A 17,771-nucleotide genomic window follows, 5' to 3' on the forward strand; every position below is an offset into this window, starting at 1 on the left:
TAATGGCCAAATGCCTCTGAATTACTAAACGAGACAACGAAGCAATTAAGAACACAAAATAAAACACATCTGAATGAAGCATTAGCTGTACTTTTCTCATTTAACATGTTCTTAGTTTACTGTCAGTTTTATGCAGCATACCATCATGTCTGTTACCATGGGATTTATGATACCAGACAAGAAGCTATGTTATTGTAAAACACCTTGCGATAGGCTTTTCTTAAAAAATAAAAACAAGCCAACTTTGTGACAGCACCCTCCTGTAAACATTTTATAAGATACTACTGTAAATTACTATTCAGATTTCAGAGACTGATAATAAATACATTTAAAATATTGATGCACATGCTTTTTATTTTTATGCAGAAAGTGAGTCTAATGTACATATAACTGCTTCAGACAATCACAACTAGTTATTACCATTTTTTAACACAGAGAGGTGAAAAGGCTTTCCTGCATAACACCTGCCCTCAATTAAGTGGTACACAATAACTATATGTACATAAAAATGATAAATGCTGCATGAGCTATACAGAAAACACTTCTCATCTACATCTCATTCATAGATTATCCTCATGGAATCTCATTTAAATGCAATACAAATGACATGACAGTCTGCCAGACTTCTACATCACTTCCATGAAAGCATCAAAGGTGAAGATTTCCAGACCACTTTCCCTCTACAGATCTGGTGTTGACTTGACTGTAAGCTAAAGAAGAGATGAGAAAGACATTACCTGACTGGACTCTGTTCCAGCAACACTGAGATCTTGAATGGATCTGCGCCTCTGCTGTCCGTTTCCTGCTGGGAAAAAAAACCAAACAAAAACAAACCAGTGAAATCTATTCAGAACAAAATAAGCAGGGTGCGAATGTTGCAGAGGAGCTTGGAATTTGTACAAATCCACAGAGAGAAAGTGAGAGAGGGGGAGAGAGAGACAGCTGCAGAATTTTAACTCAAAACATGCTGGCCTGTCAACAAAAAGTATAACCCTAATACAATAACCACTCCTACCACATGAATAGCTGCTGCACTCTACTCCACCATCTTCTGTCACATGTATTTGCTCAGGCTTAGTACTCGGGGCTGGAGCTGATGACGACATCTATTTCAAGTGTGTTACGTTATGGGGATTTCTAAAAGCTAGACCGCGAAGATAAGAGGCTGCCAGCTTTAACCTGTTGCTCTTTGGTGTGCCCAAGGAACACAGCAAGGACTTCTGCCTGCATGCTGCTCCTCTCCTGAAAATTAAGAAGCGAAAGTGCTTCCTTCTGGTCTCTGTCTTCTTCAGATGAACGAAACTATGCCCTATTCTCATGCTCTAAGAAGTGTGAAAAGGGGACTGTTCAGCTAAATCTCATCTCACCACCAACCTCCTGAGCACAATGCTGTAATCTTTTCCTCTTCTCCTTCCACCTGTTAGCAATTATCCACCAGTGACAGCTCCATAAAACAGTTTAAATTTTAACACTGACACGCAATCAAAGGCATTTCCAGGAAACAACGTCTCCTTAAAAATAAAAGGAGATTATGCAACAGAATCTCCCTGGCTACTTTGATTTTTATTACGGTGATTGTTTATATTGTCTCTCAAGAGCAGGTCAGCTGCCCAAAAGGAAACACCAAAACGTCCTGAGTAACAGCTGACAATGCTCAAAATTCTTGCTCTTCGCTCTGTATTACGTAACTTTTCTACTGGAGGGGAGCATCTGAAACATGTCCAGCAGCCGTGGCAGCCCCTCACCCAGTGACCCTGCTCACAACAGCCAACCCAGCTCACTCGAGGCCCTGGAACAGGCATCGCATTTTTAACCTCTTAGATGCTTCTTGTTCAGCATCGTTTCCACATGGCTCCACAGGTGTTTTGATTTGCAACAGTTACTACAAAAATGTAAGACTATTTAATATGAAGCAATACATGTAATGGCACCATACTTGAAATTTTTAAATACAGGTACTGTTACATTGAGGAACACATTACCACAGAACAGCAATACAAAACTCTCAGTCTCACTTACCAATTTGTCATGACACTTTAGAGTCTAAAATTTATAGACAGTATTATGAGAAACAAGCATATAAGAAAATCAAGCAGGATTCTAAAACAGGAATACATTCTTTGCTCTCACTACAAATGAGCTCGAACTGCAACTTTTCTGTGGTTTTGATCCTTTCCTTCTGAAATTCATGGAAAGTATATACTTACCTAAAGCAGGAATGGCTATATTATGTTTAATATTGTGATATTAGAGATCATGTGAATGACAAATCTACATCAAAATTTATGTACTTATTCATTTGCAGTGAACTTTTTCACTACCTAATCATTTAAGGAACAAGATATACATTCAATAGAATCCTGCGCTGTGGATACTTCATTAGGCTGCCACATCTCATCTCAAGATTCAAGATATGGGCGATCCACCCACAACTGATACAAAATTATGTGCATGTTTCATTCAACAACACTGTTATAAGATTAGCTCAGCTGAAATAGGCTTGTAAAAATATCTGAAATTCTCATTTCAGATTAGCAACATTTGTGAATTTAAAGAACCCGACACATGTGTTGCTGAAATATTAGAACACGGCTGCCAAAAAGTTAAAATAATCAGGGTGGGGTACAAGAAAAGAAAATGCCTTGGGGGAAGGGGGAGGGAGGGAAGAAAGAAGGGCCAAAACTACTGTGTTGTAATAAATGAACACCTTTAAATAAAATATCTTCAAGTTAGTAACATGAGGGAAGAGCAAGCTCTACTAGGCAATGCCATTTTAATTAGTGTAACTAGTGCAGACATCTGGCAAATTGCTTAGAAAAAGCAGAAACAGACTACGAATCAACAAATACTTATTGCTCCAGATTCCAGACAAATGTCAACTGAAAAATGTACTATACTATATATAATCTTTACTTGAACTGATCACTGATGCTTCTCTATGCTTTTCTCGCAGTTTTGATCTCGTTCTTACCTTTACATCCATTTAAAACTGATTTTTTTCTCATTACAAAATCTAAGAAATTTGTAAATGAAACAAAAGTCAGTCAAATGCACTGTGTCAAGATTTCAGTGGTTTTCAGGATTTTAAGATTAAATATCAAATACCACAAACATACTTCATGGCCTGAAAAAGAAGCTATTTCATGTACTGCTGTTTATTTTCTAAAATGAAACTCAAAAGGAACAGGAAATGTCCATCGTGTGCTGCCCCACATATTCCAGCAAAACCAAATTCCACCCCCCCTTCCCTCCGCCCCCTGCCAAATACCCAGACCAGCTATGAACTCTTCTCCTTGCCCTTTAGCAGACACTTGTGTCTCCTTTTACACTTTATTTGCACACAGTACTCTCTTCCTCACACATCTACATAAAAGGACCAAACCCCTCTCACAGTGCAGGATGATCAGTGAATGTAACAGTGCCAGAAGACATTTTCAAGAAGTTAAAACATTGATCTGAATTCCAGAAAAAAAAAAAAAAAAAAGAAGTTATCTGGGGAGACAAGCGTAGGATTTCTGACTTATATTGGTTTTAAAAGCAGATGGAAAAAATGACAGACCTAAAGCATCTGTAATTCCTATCCACTTTCTAAAGGCACTCAACAAACTGTGTCCGGAGTGATCATTTATGCAGTGTCAATGCTATAAAAATCTTAACGCTGTGGTAGTTTTCAGATGACAAAATGACAAAGCTAAATGCATGCATGCTATGCGTGAGATGTCTGATGTTGCTAGTGAAGAGAAGGCTGTAATTAAGATACATTTGATAGATGCTGCCTGAATGGTTTTGATCAAAATGGTGTTCTGATTATTTTTCTTGATCATGTACAAACTATACTTTTTGGTTTTGTTCTTTAAACACGCAGCTACTTAAGCCTTTTGTACTTTTTAGGGCTTTTATTTTTTCATATATATATATATCTAATGTTGGAGCTTATCTATACATACTATACACTAGAAACTGAAAAAAATTAAAATATAAATATTTCACTTGGTTATCTGGTTGCATGATTCTATCACTGAAAACTCATTTGTCAAGCTGTTACACATAACCAGCATTAGCTGATCTATTTTTTAGTTTCTAAGTTTTGAAAGCTAGTAAAAACCCCAGCATTTTAAATGCAAAGTAGTCCTATTCACCCTTATTTACACCTATTTAGAAAGAAGAGTAAATATATATTAAAAACTTCCACTTCTGCCAACATTTTACCTTCAGCTGGTAAAAATTTGTATTTTAGGACCCCAGTAGCATAATCAGTTCATGGATGAAAAGCAGCTGAGGCAACACATTATGAAAACCCCCAATGATAGCAGATGTAGTACTCATACTTCTAAAATAGCCCTGCCCCAAAGCAGCTGACTCATGGTAACATGACTGCATGGTGCCTCCCCTCTCCAGGAAGCAGCTGCTTCACCATGTGTTCAGCAGAACTTTAGGCAGCGGCACAGACTGGGTCAGCGCTCGAGTTGTCCCAAGGATGGAGATGGGATGCTGGCCACACTGCAGAAATGCCCAGGGAAGTTCGGAGGAGCTGGGTATGTGGCAGAAGTGCTAAGGAATGTGATGGGGTGGGACTGAGATGGAGGTGCCAGTTTAGGGGTCTTGGAAATGTAAGGGGGAAAGCATGTTAAGAAGCCAGGACTGAAAGCATTGTGCTGAGAGAGTAAGGAAAGGAAAAGAGGTGAGAAATCAGCCACATTGTCTTGTCGTTAAAAGCATAACTAAGCAAGGTACTTCTGGATAACTGCTTTAAGCATTAGATAAATATAATTAGTTTACTGAACAGATGATCACAGCCCTGTCACATAATGATTAATTTCTTTTTTTATTTAACCTGGCCTTGAGATGCTTCCACGAAGGCTGTTCTGACAGCCAAAAAACTCTTTATATAAAGCCCAGATTTATTTGCAGGCAATTTACATTTTTGTTTTTCTTAGTGCTAATACTGTCTTTTAATTTAGATAGTTCTCTCTTCCTAGTCTTTAGCTGCAGATTCATCTGTAGGAAATAATAGTTTAATTTCTCAGCTTTAATTATGTGGTCTAAAAAAAAGCCATGCTTTCAGATTCTTCTTTATACTTTCCATACCATCCCAGTAGCTTTCGTTGCTATTATTTCAGGTTACATGTATGTTTCTTTTACATGGCTGCCCAGAACAGAATGCTAAATTCCTGATTAAACTTTGATAAGGGCCTGTAAATAGTGTTCTCTGAACCTTCCTGGAAATGAACCCTATAATTTCCCAGTTTTTCACAACTGCATTACATTAGTGGCTTATACTACTTGGGCTTAGTCTGCATGCATCTGCTATGAATCACAGAATGTTAGGGATTGGAAGGGACCTCAAAAGATCATCCAGTCCAACCCCCCCTGCCAGAGCAGGATCACCTATACCAGCTCATATAGGAACGCATCCAGGTGGGTTTGGAGTATCTCCAGAGAGGGAGACTCCACAACCCCCCTGGCCAGCCTGTTCCAGTGTTCCATCATCCTCACAGGGAAAAGATTCTTCCTTCTGTTTCCATGAACTTCCTATGCCTCAACTTCCACCCATTGCCCATTGTCCTGTCACTGGGCATCACTGAGAAGAGCCTGGCTCCATCCTCTTGGCACTCAGCATTTATGCATTTATAAACATTCATGAAGTCATCCCTTAGTCTCCTCTTCCCTCAGTCTCTCCTCATAAAGAAGATGTTCCACTCTCTTAATTTCTGTCACTCTGCGCTGGACTCTTTCAAGCAGTTCCCTCTCCTTCTTGAACTGAGGGGCCTGGAACTGGACACAATATTCCAGATGCAGCCTCACCAGGGTAGAGCAGAGGGGGCAGAGAACCTCTCTCAACCTACTAACCACAGCCCTTCTAATGCACCCCTTCTTGGCCACAAGAGCACGTTGCTGGCTCATGTTCAACCTTCCATCCACAAGGACTCCCAGGTCCTTTTCCCCTTCACTGCTCTCCAACAGGTCAGTCCCCACTCTATAGTGAAACATGGGGTTGTTCTTTCTCAGGTGCAAGACACATCACCTCACTGAAAGAAACTGTTGTTAGTATATGACCCACAGTGCATGACCCTGGATGTTACCTTATTTTTACTCTCTTTTTCCCCAGTCACCACAAAATTCACCCTATGTGATACTTCATACTGTTATCCTCTATGAATAGTTGCATCTGATAAAGCATTAACAATGAATTTCATTATTATGTATTTAAAACTTAAGTACCTTCAGAGTAAATTTTGAGACAAATCAGTAATATGCCTGCTCCAGTCCTATACCTTCTTTCATTTCTGCAGGTTGCTGTTTCTCTCATATCTATTCCAAATTCACCTTGGAATTGCCATCCTGTCAAGCCGCATTAAAATAGCTCAGATGAAGAATATCTAATTGACTGCCTAAATAAGTAAAACCAATAGACTGGTACAGTCTACTTCATGAAAAGAACATGGCATTTTCTTTCACTGACTTCTTAGTATTCTCCAAAAGTTTCAAGGTTTCTTGGAAGGCTCAGTGCTGTTAATGCAGACTGTGCACAGGCGAGACACTCAGCGTATAGAGCTTATTTACAGGCTCTCATGTTGACACTGCAGAACTCCACAGATCTCTTCACTTTCTCTTTCCTTGCTCTTTCATGATTTCATTTATGTCATGCTGGCCGGGGCTGCTTGAAAATTACAGTACAAAGCTACACCAGTAAACTTTCTTGCTGATTTGTTAGCCTCAAAACCAATTAGATTTTATTTTCCTGGGTTGTGCTATTTTTTGACAGTCTGTATCTTTATATGTAAACCTCAATAAAGTTACTTGAAAGAAATATTTGCACAAAATTATCTTTCAACTTTAAAATACTGAAGGACACTGTCTCAGCTGACACACATTTAGAGTAGGGGTTCCAGTTTTTAATGGATCTCCCACTTAGCTGTAGCTACTATTACTTTGCTTCTCCTGCCTCTGACAAATAATTTTGAAGTAATTTTCATACTACTAATGGTATACCTATCACAGTTTGGGACTGATTATACTTATTTTTAGGCTTTGAGAAGTGTGAAATGAAAGAAACAAATCCACTTTGATTGCCAAAAAGGAATGGGAAAGGAAAACGATATGCTGCTAACTAAATATAGACTTGGGATAGATGAGAATTATTCATTAAAGTCCCAAATGAAATCACCAGCTATGGTGCCTGATTATACTGATTTTCTTCCTGTCAGAAGCCTCTCCTAATAATTTTAGTTTGCACTAACTTAAACAGAACAGAAATACCTCATGCAGACACATTTTAGCTGTAGGAAAGTGTAGTCAAATATAAGAATTAAATGGATTAAGTGTTAATTTTTTTTTTAATTACAAGTATCACATGGATTTAAAGTTCTGTATGTAATATATTTAAGTATCTTGTTCTACTAATATTTGATTGGATTAATAATGGGAGCTCAAACAAACAACAAAGGAGGTCAGGGTAAGATAACTTCCTAAATAGGAATTTTTTTCAACTTAAGTCCATTTTCATCAAATGGAATATTGTAACAAAAGACTGCATGTTCAGTTTTGCTCTGTAAGAAGATGGTAAAGGAAAACATTCTTTATGAATCGAAGTCAACTTGAACTAGAAAGATCAAATCCTTTACTGGTAAGCTTGCTAAAGTATCGTGCTCCTCTTTAAAGAGGCATTATGAAATTTTTTTTTTTGGCTAATTTCTAGTTCTGTCCTAGAGCAACTGGAGCAAGAAGTATTTCTATCAGTCTGATCATTATTCCGGCATCTTAACCAACTGACCCGTTCACCTGGTCTGCGATACCTGGTATGATGATCTCAGGGACATCCAGAATGTTGCCAAATGAAGCAGTTTTACGATGGCCTCGTTTAGGCTTGGAATAGGCTGAAAAAATACACATATACAATACACATGCAAAACACTAAAATAGCAATAGCAAAATTATTAAATTCTTAATACTGCATTTTTTTTCATAAACTTGGTTAAACTACAGTTCATGCAAAAAATGTGTCATGCAGAATAAACTGCATTGCCTTCCGCTCATGCTTACACATAGTAAAGCAATTGTTAAAAAGCAAAAAATGCAGAACTAGCCATCATTACAACACCGCGTAATTAGTTGTAGTTAGCAACACAAAAGTCAGACACAGAAAGCAGCATGGCAAAAAGAAAGGGAAAAATCAAATGTAATTATCCAAACAAAAAACAAATTAAATTATTTCAGATCACCCTGTATATTCAATATAAATTCTTAATTGTCTGAACTTACATAACATTACTGTTGGGCACAAACTATTTTATAAACAAGATTAATAGTTAGGTATTCCCCATTCTTTAAATCCCCTCCTTTTAAAGGAAATCACATTTGTCTCTGAAAAAAATGCTAACTCTTATTACACCTGACAGTCATTCCTGCTTTCCATTCTTGTCATTCTTTTGTCCTTTTAGTGAATTTTTTTTTTCCCGAACTGAGTATCACTACCAACCTTTTTATTTTTGAATGACACTCAACAAACATTGTGTACTGTGGAAACAAATCTACTAATACATTTTTAAATTTTATTTTAATAGTTGTGTAGTTTAAGATAAATAATTCCCATTTAGAGAAATGTCTGAATGCAAGGTAGAACACTGCAGATTTTCCACCTCGAACTTAAGTAATGGTGATGTGCACTGTGATTTAAACTTAATCTAACAATAGTGGAACAAGAAGATTAAATAATTCTTGACTTGATTTACTCTTAACAACAGCTCAATTCTTGCTCAGCCACAATTTTTTTTTTCAGATTCACAGCATATTTCTGTTACAGTCAACAAGATTAAAAACCAAAGCAAAACCAATATGGTGCTGATTCATCTCTTTTTGAAAAATTTATGGTCAGATGAGTTTGACCTCATTTCTAGTAGTCCAGAGCTGCCTGAAGTGATTTATTAACCCCCTGCCTAGTATGTCCAATATATACTTTTGTTTCAAGAAAAAGCAACCCTACAACCATAAAAATAAGAAAAAATGTTAAGAATATTCTGAAATAATAATTACTATTCAGAGCAACATACTTAAGGGAGACAAACCAGGAAAATTAAAAACTCACACAAAGGAGGGCCAGGATATCTCCACTAATGTAAAAAACTTACATTCACTTTAGAGTGTCAGTGACCAAAGTGAGTCCTGACATATTTTAAAATAAAACCAACATATTATTATTATCAGGTAAGTACACAGCTGCCTTCTGTGTTAGGAAACCTTTAGAGATATTCAGGGTGAGATGTGCTACACAATCCAGTCAGACTGACAATACAAAAGACACATCTTGGAATAAGGCTTTAAAATAAAAACATAAAAATAAAATGTGTTTAGGACAAGATAAATATTATTTCATGAGTGACCTCAGCATTCAATAAAACAAGATCCTGAAGTAATAATAATACAATGAAGAACAAAAATAAAAGTCATGGTGCACAAGAAAGCCAGAACATGATGCATATTTTCTTATTAATTATAGCTACTCGACTACCTTAATTTTCAGATTGGAAGAAAACCACTAGAAGAGCTAAATAACCCTAGGACTAACCGAGTTAATTTGGCCTGGCTATTTAAATCTGTGGTTACACACCATAACAAAACAAACAAAAAGTTTCACACATGAAACTTAAAAGCTGAAGTTCTCAGATTAACAAACAACCTCTCTGATGAAGAAAAGAGACAGGAAAGTGTTTGCCAAGTATACACATTTTTATTAATTTGCTCGTCTGGGAAGAATAAAGACTGGTTTCATCATAAATGTATTTATACTTACATATGAATTCCAATTCACTCAAGGATGAAATGTTTAGGCACAACAGCAAACCTGGCAAAACACCTCTACCTTTTCTTTTATTTTTTCCTTTCTTTTAACCAAAAGATACCAATTCTTTGTTAATACGACTAATAAAATATAACTATGTTTCTCTTTCTGAAACTTGTCAAAGCAGATTTTGAAAATCTTATTTGGGAACAAGATGAACTTTGAACCCATCTCTCAATTTCAGGATTATTCCTATAATATTTTGAAGGAAACATTACTTTAGAAATAGTTATGCTAGCAAAGATGGAATAACATTATTTCAGATGTAAAGGAGAAAGTTGTGCCTTGGGAATAGGACTGATATTTAGAAGTCTTATAATATTTTTTTAAAAAAGGTAGAAGACTAATTCAACAAAAGTAATCTTGTCCACAACCTTAAAAGTACCTGATTAAAATACTCAACCTTGTTGAGTGTACAACCACAAATAAAACCATTTTCCTCACCAATTAATAAAGGACAATAATGACTACATGAGTTTAAGTATTTTCACAGGCTTAATGGTATTAACCTTCCACAAGACTATGCATGTTCTACATCTTTTCTCCTTCCTTCCTTCTAATTCCTTAATCTATCCCCCGAACATCCTTTAGTTTTACCTGTGATGGAAGCTATTCTTGCTTCTATTTCAGACATGTCAGCACTCATCCTTTTGGCTTCTCCTGAAACAAGGGCTGACTGTGGTCGTGCACGAACATCTGACAGGCTCTCCACGCTGCTCCCACGAGATGGGGGTAAACTCAAGCGGCCAGGATCGCCCTGTTTCAACAGTCACATTTTTATAAAGAAAAAAAACTTCTGCAGATGCCCCTCTGTGATATTCACAGTATGTAGGTTAAAAAATAGTTTTATTAAGGACATTTGAAAAGTGACTTTTTAAACACATAAAATTCAATAATCTGCAGTAACGTAGCTATTATTGGTATACAAGAACCAAATATCTGCAACTGTCAAAAGTATCTAACAGTATGCAGATAAAAATGGAGTAGAATTAGGCCAATAGTGTCACAATAGAATCTCTGCATTTTCTCATCCTACTTGAAATAAAACACAGTATTTTCAAAATTCACATAAATGTTTAATCCATTCATGTCATAATAATATATTGGAAAATTTAGAACCAAAATATTTTTTTTTAACCTAATGATTCCCTTTAAATAAAATGCACTGCTTTTTGTCCATCTTTGCCTGTTTCATTATCAGGGCTCAAAATTGCATACATTGACTTACCGGCTGCTTGGCTGTATTTTTCATTTGCTGTGCTAGTTTTGACTCTAAACGTTTAATAGTGTCATTGGTAGAAGCTCCTTGGAAGTCACTTGGTTCCATGTTAGCATCACTTTTGTTACTTGTGTTTGTAGAAGTGATGTCCATGAATGAACCTAGAAATCAGTAACAAGGAAAAACATTTGTAAGTTTTCACTCAAAATACTGAAGTGCATCTCTTCACTTTGCTTTAAAGCAACACGTTTGAAAATTTTTAACAAAAGACAAAATGCAAGATTGCAACAGATCCATTAATGCAGAAAGGAGTGAAAAAGACAGAATACACCACTAAGTACTATGATGAAATTTTGAAGTCAGTCTTTAGCTTGTAATAAATCTGTTGGGGTAGATGTTGTATTAACAAAACAATCAGCAAACCTATACACAATTAATGACAAAGTCATTAATTAACCATAAAGGAACACAAATACCTGAAAAATATCACACGATATATATTCACAGTTTCATGTGTTAAAAAATATATTAAAATAATTTGCTGAGAGGTGGAGAAGAGCACAATGCTACAGCTGAAAAGATTTTGTAATATAAATGCCACTAAGCTGCAAATTAGTCAAGGAAACTTTATCCATGATAACAGCAATTTTTTTGGAAGTAGAAAACAGACCAACCAAGCAGCTAAGTTTAAAAACCACTGAAGTGGGAGAACTGTACCCTAAAAAATGAGAAGACCAAATGATCTCTATTTTCTTTTACTAATAGGATTTCTCTGAGGGCTGGACTACCTGAAAGCCTATCCCACATTTTATTCCATTCACCTTTCCAGTGAATTCCTTAGGCTGAATTTAAATTACTTACTGCATCTTACATAAAAGAACTGAAATAAGTTGTGAAGTTCATCATTGAAAGCAGGTGCAGCTTTCAAGAATAGTCAAAAATCTAAAAACACCAACTCCTGAACATTATATATGAGTGAAAAAGTGTCAACTGCTAGAAACCTTCTTGAGGAAAAGAAGAGACATTAAACGTGGGCATATGGAGGCATCTTTTACTATATGCTTGTCCTCCATTAAAGGCAGCCTTCAGCAAAACCATTGCCTGAGAACACTAAATACAATGTGGCATGAGGTCTTAATAAAAAAAAAAAAAACCAACAGATTTCTGTCAATGCTTAAGATTTTGGAAAGGTTTCTTTCCCAATGTGACTTTAACATCAATATGACAATGTGCTTTATCATCCATCTGTGTAATTTCACATTGCCATTCTTTCCCCTTACTTATACAACTGTACCTGTACTGGTGGCAGAGTTGCTTTGGCCTTCATCTGAATACTGGCAAGGATACTGTAGAGGTTCATCAGCTCCTGGAAAGTACTGTGAAAAAACCAGCAATGATTTGATAAAAAAAGTAATTAACAATTGTTTTGAAATTATTTAAATAGTATTTCATAAAATAATTTATAACTGCAAATTATATAGTATAATAATTAATTTAGAATATACCCAATTATTTTTAGTAACACATTAAAACACATGTATGTTTACTAACTTCCCCAAATTTGCTATGAACTAGTATACATCTCCCATAAGAAGAGGAATTATTTCCTTTTCCACTGCAATAATTTGATAATTTTTATCGAAAAGAAACAGAAGGCAAGAGAAAACATGCAAGCCTGCCTTTAGAGTGTGATAAAAGGCATTCCTTTGATAATTCCACTTCCCAATTTAATAGGTCCAAAAAAATTATTAAGATACTAAAATAAATGTTTATACCCGCATCAAGTGTGTCATTATTTTAACAATTTCCTCCATGGATGGTCGTTGTGAGGGATCCTTGGACCAACAACGGGTCATTAAACTCTCAATTGGTTTAGGTAAGTTTTTGATCAGTGGTGGCCTAGTACCTGTAATTGAAATTAGAAAAAAATCCTTTATTTGTTAAACAGACTCAAAGACGAATGACAGCAACTGATCTCTCTCTAGTATTTTAGTGAATAAATACAGGAAAATATGTAGTTAACTGTAGTCTGAAAGAACCAATCTGCACTTTCTTTTCTTTCTTACAAGCAAAAAACTGTCAAAAAAGTTCCTTTCCAACACACAAGTTACAATTACACAGAAACAAACAGAAAGGAAATGAAACGTTTCCTTCAGTAGTGCATTGAATAAATTCAGTGATTGACCCAATACAACATATTACAATGGCTAATGAATGTGTTACTGCTTTCTGAAGAATAAAAGGTCTAGACCAAACCAGGAGGTAAGTAGTAATAGTATTTGGCTGTGCTACTCACAAGTTTTGAGGGCTGATTTGCTCTTATGAACTTCCAGAGAAATTATTAAGCATGGGAAACACCAATTTTGTGTGACTTTTTCATAGCCTATAGACATTTTTATTTACATATTTTACTTCAACTGTTGTATTACTATTCAACCGGTTTTTTAATTCAAGTTTCTACTCCTTCAACAATGAGCACAACCACTGGACATCCAGTTGTGTTTAACATGAGATGTAGTGACATTCTGCATATAAAGCAGCAAGTATAAAAAAATGCTATTAAGCATAACGAGTAATATATCAAGAGTGCCAAAGTGGTTGCAAGTGAGATGTTGTGCACTAACACCTCCTTCTTAGTGAAAAGAAAAAAAAAAAGTTTTCAAAGCAAAAGTAGGGATAGATAGGGAATCTGTCTTCCCTAAAGGCTACTCTCACTGAAGATGTCTGACTCCCAACCATTACTTCTATGCAAGAAACTCATTGCTCCTAATCTCAATGACTTGTGTCCTTGAAAAACTGAAATGGAGAAACTCCTTCTTCCTTCAAAAATGCCATTTGAAAACATCTACCTTTGAGTTTCATTATGACTATAATGCTTATCCATCCTATCACTGTTTGCCCCTTTCTCTTCATCTAACAGGATGCCTGTGCTCACCTTAAGCATCTACCATTTATTACTGAAGCAGTGACACTCCGAGTATCAGCCTTCATTGATTGCTTGGTTAATTACAACTTTCAAACAAATTCACGACTTCTTTGATGTGTTTCACAAATGGCAGAAACTCTTTGCAGACGCTCAATGAAATACTTAACTATCATTACGTTAATTCTTCTTAAAACTCTGCTTTGCCATAGTACTGTTAAATTTGCACCACTAGTAGGAAAATATTGCACCGTCTCATTTTGACCAGTGCTGTACCACTGCTTTCTTTTGTCGATTTGAATCCAACCATTGTCTCCTGTCTATATTCTAAGCTCCTGAGAATCTGTACTGTATAGTACAGCACAGTAGTGTCCTGTTCCATGCCTGCAGGTACCTAGACATAAAGGTAAAATAATTCAAACAGCAGATCAAAAAACCCTACCAAAAGCCACAAAAAACCTCAGACCAAAACAGATGAAAGAAAGAGTAACATTTTTAACGTCTAATGGTCCTGCAGCAGTTTGACAGTTTTGATCATTTTCAAAGACAGGTCAAGCTACCTAAGCTCACACATTTACTGTAGATGCCCAATTTAAATAAACCAAGAAAACAACTTGACTAATAAAATTGTCGTTCATCCAGCCAGAAGGGTTGTGAGTTTTGCTGTAGCACTTAATTCAGATCACTTTAAAAAGGAGTGTCTTTAACAAAAAGAACATGGCTCTTTTCCCTTGTTTGTTCCTATGCTAGGTTATGTATAGCAGGAAATGCAAATACTGTAGCAGCCAAATAACAAAGACCCCATAGTGACACAAAAGTGAATGCTTATTTTAAGTCTTTCTGACAAAAACACATATTTAATGAAGTATAAAACAGAAAAACACTAGTGATTTAAAGCTGCATGGTTAAGAGTCTTTAGCAAATTTACAGGTCAAATACACAACCTCAAATGCAATGAAGTATTTTCAACTCACCATTGTGAACTGCCCACATTATGCGGAAAGCTGGACCACCAATCTCATCAAAAGGTTTCCTACGGGTGATTACCTCCCAGAGAATAATACCCCAACTGAAAACGTCACATTTTTCACTGTAATTGCTACCTGGAAGAAAGCCATCATTACAATTTGTCTCTTTTCTATGTAACACATAAAAAGAAGTACAGATCAAGCTGATAAATAGCTCTATATGCTTCCTTTCACTTCACATTTGTTTTGCTGAGAAGAAACAGTTTTCTAAATCTGGCTGATTCACACTAACTTAAGGCTGAAATCATTTGACAGTAGCATTGTTAAGAATGTCTCTCTCTGGAAATCAATCCTTTTCACACTTGGAGTCATCCTGAAATGATAAAATGCAACACTTCTCTTATATAATATAAAATGCAATTTGGTAAGCTTTGAAGATCTCTTTTATTCAGGATTTAACTAACTATGCTTGCTTGCTCTAAATATTCTTCTTCAACTCACCTCTTCCATGTGAGTCATAATATGCCAGCCAATAACATCTCTGTTGTGTCAACTGCTCTTTACCAATTACAGGTCTTTAGCAGAACTATGATATGAACAAACCAGCAGATTCCTCAGTTCCTCACCATCTTATTTCCTCCTTGTTTATTATTACTTTTTGTCTTGTCATTATGTAACTAACGTTCTTTAACCATAAGCTCAATATTTCTAAAATTCCTGTTAAGGGTGCAGAAAAGCACACAGGTGATATAAAATGATGAATAAATATATTCAGAGACTGCAAAGAATGGATACTCTGTAACCACTGCTCATGCAAATACTAAATAGAAATGGGAATGGCTAATGATGTGTTGATATAGACAAAAGATTTGTTCATCTGTCTTCAAACAAGGATCAAAATTGGCATAGAGCAGTCAAGAGATTTTTTTGTTAACATGTAACCAGAAACTATAATTGAGACAAATAATTCCTAAATAGTGGAATTAAGGAAGCCTAGTTTCCATGTAGACACCCATCATACAGCATCGAGTTACAACAGGCTCCACTCTATCAGCCATCTTCCTCTGTCCCATACCTCTGAGAAACTGTACAAGGAAAGTAGCATGCCTTGGGGCCATTTCCTGCAGATCAGCCAGTTTGCAAGGCAGACAGGAGAGACAGGCTGCAGCACAAACCACAAGTCCTCTCTAAGTGAGGGTACAGATTTGCCCTTTTCCCAGCCAGTGATTTTACAAAACTCTTTCAGAGCTTGGAATCTCTAAAACTCTTGACATCTGTATCAAAGTAGTTGAATGTGACTAATGAGTTCAAAAGTTACTGAAGGGGAATACGTCAGCTGTATCAGTCAGTTTATTTTCAAAGGCACTGAAAAAAACCCCACACTGTAAGCAATGGCAGATTGCTAAGGAAAGCAAAACAATCTCTCTTATCTACACAGCCATAGCACTTCTGTGACATAGCCTGTAACAGGGAATTACTGCGATTCTCCTGTTCAATCAAGGAAATTCAGTTTTGTGGCTGAGAAATCTTGGACTAATTCTGCAAACTGAGAATCTGAAAGAAATGAGAGAATATTCTGTATTGTTTCATTACATAACAGATCAAGTTAGGACAGACACAATCATTGCTGGACTTATCCAATTATCCCAAAGGAATTTTAAAAGTTTCCTCTGATTAGAGTTCTGAGCTTAGAGCACTTGCTTTATTTCACTTTATCGTGGTCTAAATAATATTATTTTCCTTTAGATTGTTTTAGCTGTACACAAGACTTCAGGTGCCCTAATGTTTAAAATGGGGGAAAATTGTTAGGGCAATTATTTCAATGAGAACTATGCCATCTACAACAGATGTTTGTTGTGTCTTTTATAAAAAGAGTCAACAGCATTTATGCCATTGCTGAATTCTAGTGCAGGAGCATAACAAAGGTTTAGCAATTCTGAAATTAGACATGATTGCTTTTGTAGTTTAATGATGGTTTCAAAAGTAATTTGGTATGCTGCATCATAGAAGCTATCTTTCTTTCCTTAATACTTTTTCTTTTATAAATATTTGTGTCATTATCAGTAAATGCTTTCAGATAAAAGTACGTAAAACCAACTGTAAACTGAAGGCTTTCACTGCTGCAGAAGAATAAATTTGCAATACAAGTTTTCTTTGCTCTGCCTTGTTGAATCCACACACCAGAGGAATTATATATAATATGCACTGTAAATCCCTACTACAATATTTAATTCAAAGTCTGCTCTAGTCTAAGGTTATTCACTGAAAACACTTTTAGCTTTAACACTGATTGTTCAATTGATTATTTCTAAAGAAGAAAAGTCTCTCTTATTTATATGATTTCATTCAAAAATAAATAAATGTTAAGGAAAGAAGCATTCCTAGCTAGAGTTAAACAAATAGAGTAGGTGTCTCAATATAAAATGACATAATAGAAAAACTTTAAGCACCAGAGTGAAACAGGTGACCCTTGGATGAGTACTCCAAGCAATATGCTGGAGAAAACGGTACCTTCAAAACAAATTCTCCAAAGGTGGTTTTTGGTAGGAAACACCTCCTAAAACTGTATATGGATATATGTAATTTGCTTCTCCGCTCTGGAATAACAACAGTAAAAGAGGCCACTAGGATCCTGAATCTGTGTAACTGCTGCCACACACAGGCACTTGCCAAATACATCAAAGCCAGGATACTTGCTTCTTAAAGCAGGAAAATAACTTCTCCAGACCATTGTGTTAACCATAATGATAATTTAAGGTACTGACTGGCTAAAAGGTATATAATCTGCAATCTAATTTTTCACTGGATTATTTCTTTGATAAT

At 36.0% G+C, this 17,771-nt stretch overlaps 1 protein-coding gene across 4 annotated transcripts in view; it reads right to left on the reverse strand.

Moving 5' to 3' along the window:
- MAP3K7 (mitogen-activated protein kinase kinase kinase 7) overlaps positions 1–17,771 on the reverse strand; it is a 46,629-nt gene that overhangs the window by 12,500 nt on the left and 16,358 nt on the right. Inside the window, exons 7-13 of one of the 4 annotated variants that reach the window (XM_054399146.1) lie at positions 14,955–15,083; positions 12,833–12,963; positions 12,352–12,433; positions 11,067–11,218; positions 10,436–10,595; positions 7,797–7,877; positions 738–805 (exon numbers count right to left, since the gene is read on the reverse strand). In XM_054399146.1, coding sequence (XP_054255121.1) covers positions 738–805; positions 7,797–7,877; positions 10,436–10,595; positions 11,067–11,218; positions 12,352–12,433; positions 12,833–12,963; positions 14,955–15,083 — 803 coding nt within the window. The remainder of the gene's footprint in view (positions 1–737; positions 806–7,796; positions 7,878–10,435; positions 10,596–11,066; positions 11,219–12,351; positions 12,434–12,832; positions 12,964–14,954; positions 15,084–17,771) is intronic. The other 3 variants (XM_054399147.1, XM_054399149.1, XM_054399148.1) reach the window with 3 other exon arrangements.

Source organism: Indicator indicator, chromosome 2 (genome assembly GCF_027791375.1).
Source record: "Indicator indicator isolate 239-I01 chromosome 2, UM_Iind_1.1, whole genome shotgun sequence".
Classification (NCBI taxonomy): domain Eukaryota; kingdom Metazoa; phylum Chordata; class Aves; order Piciformes; family Indicatoridae; genus Indicator; species Indicator indicator.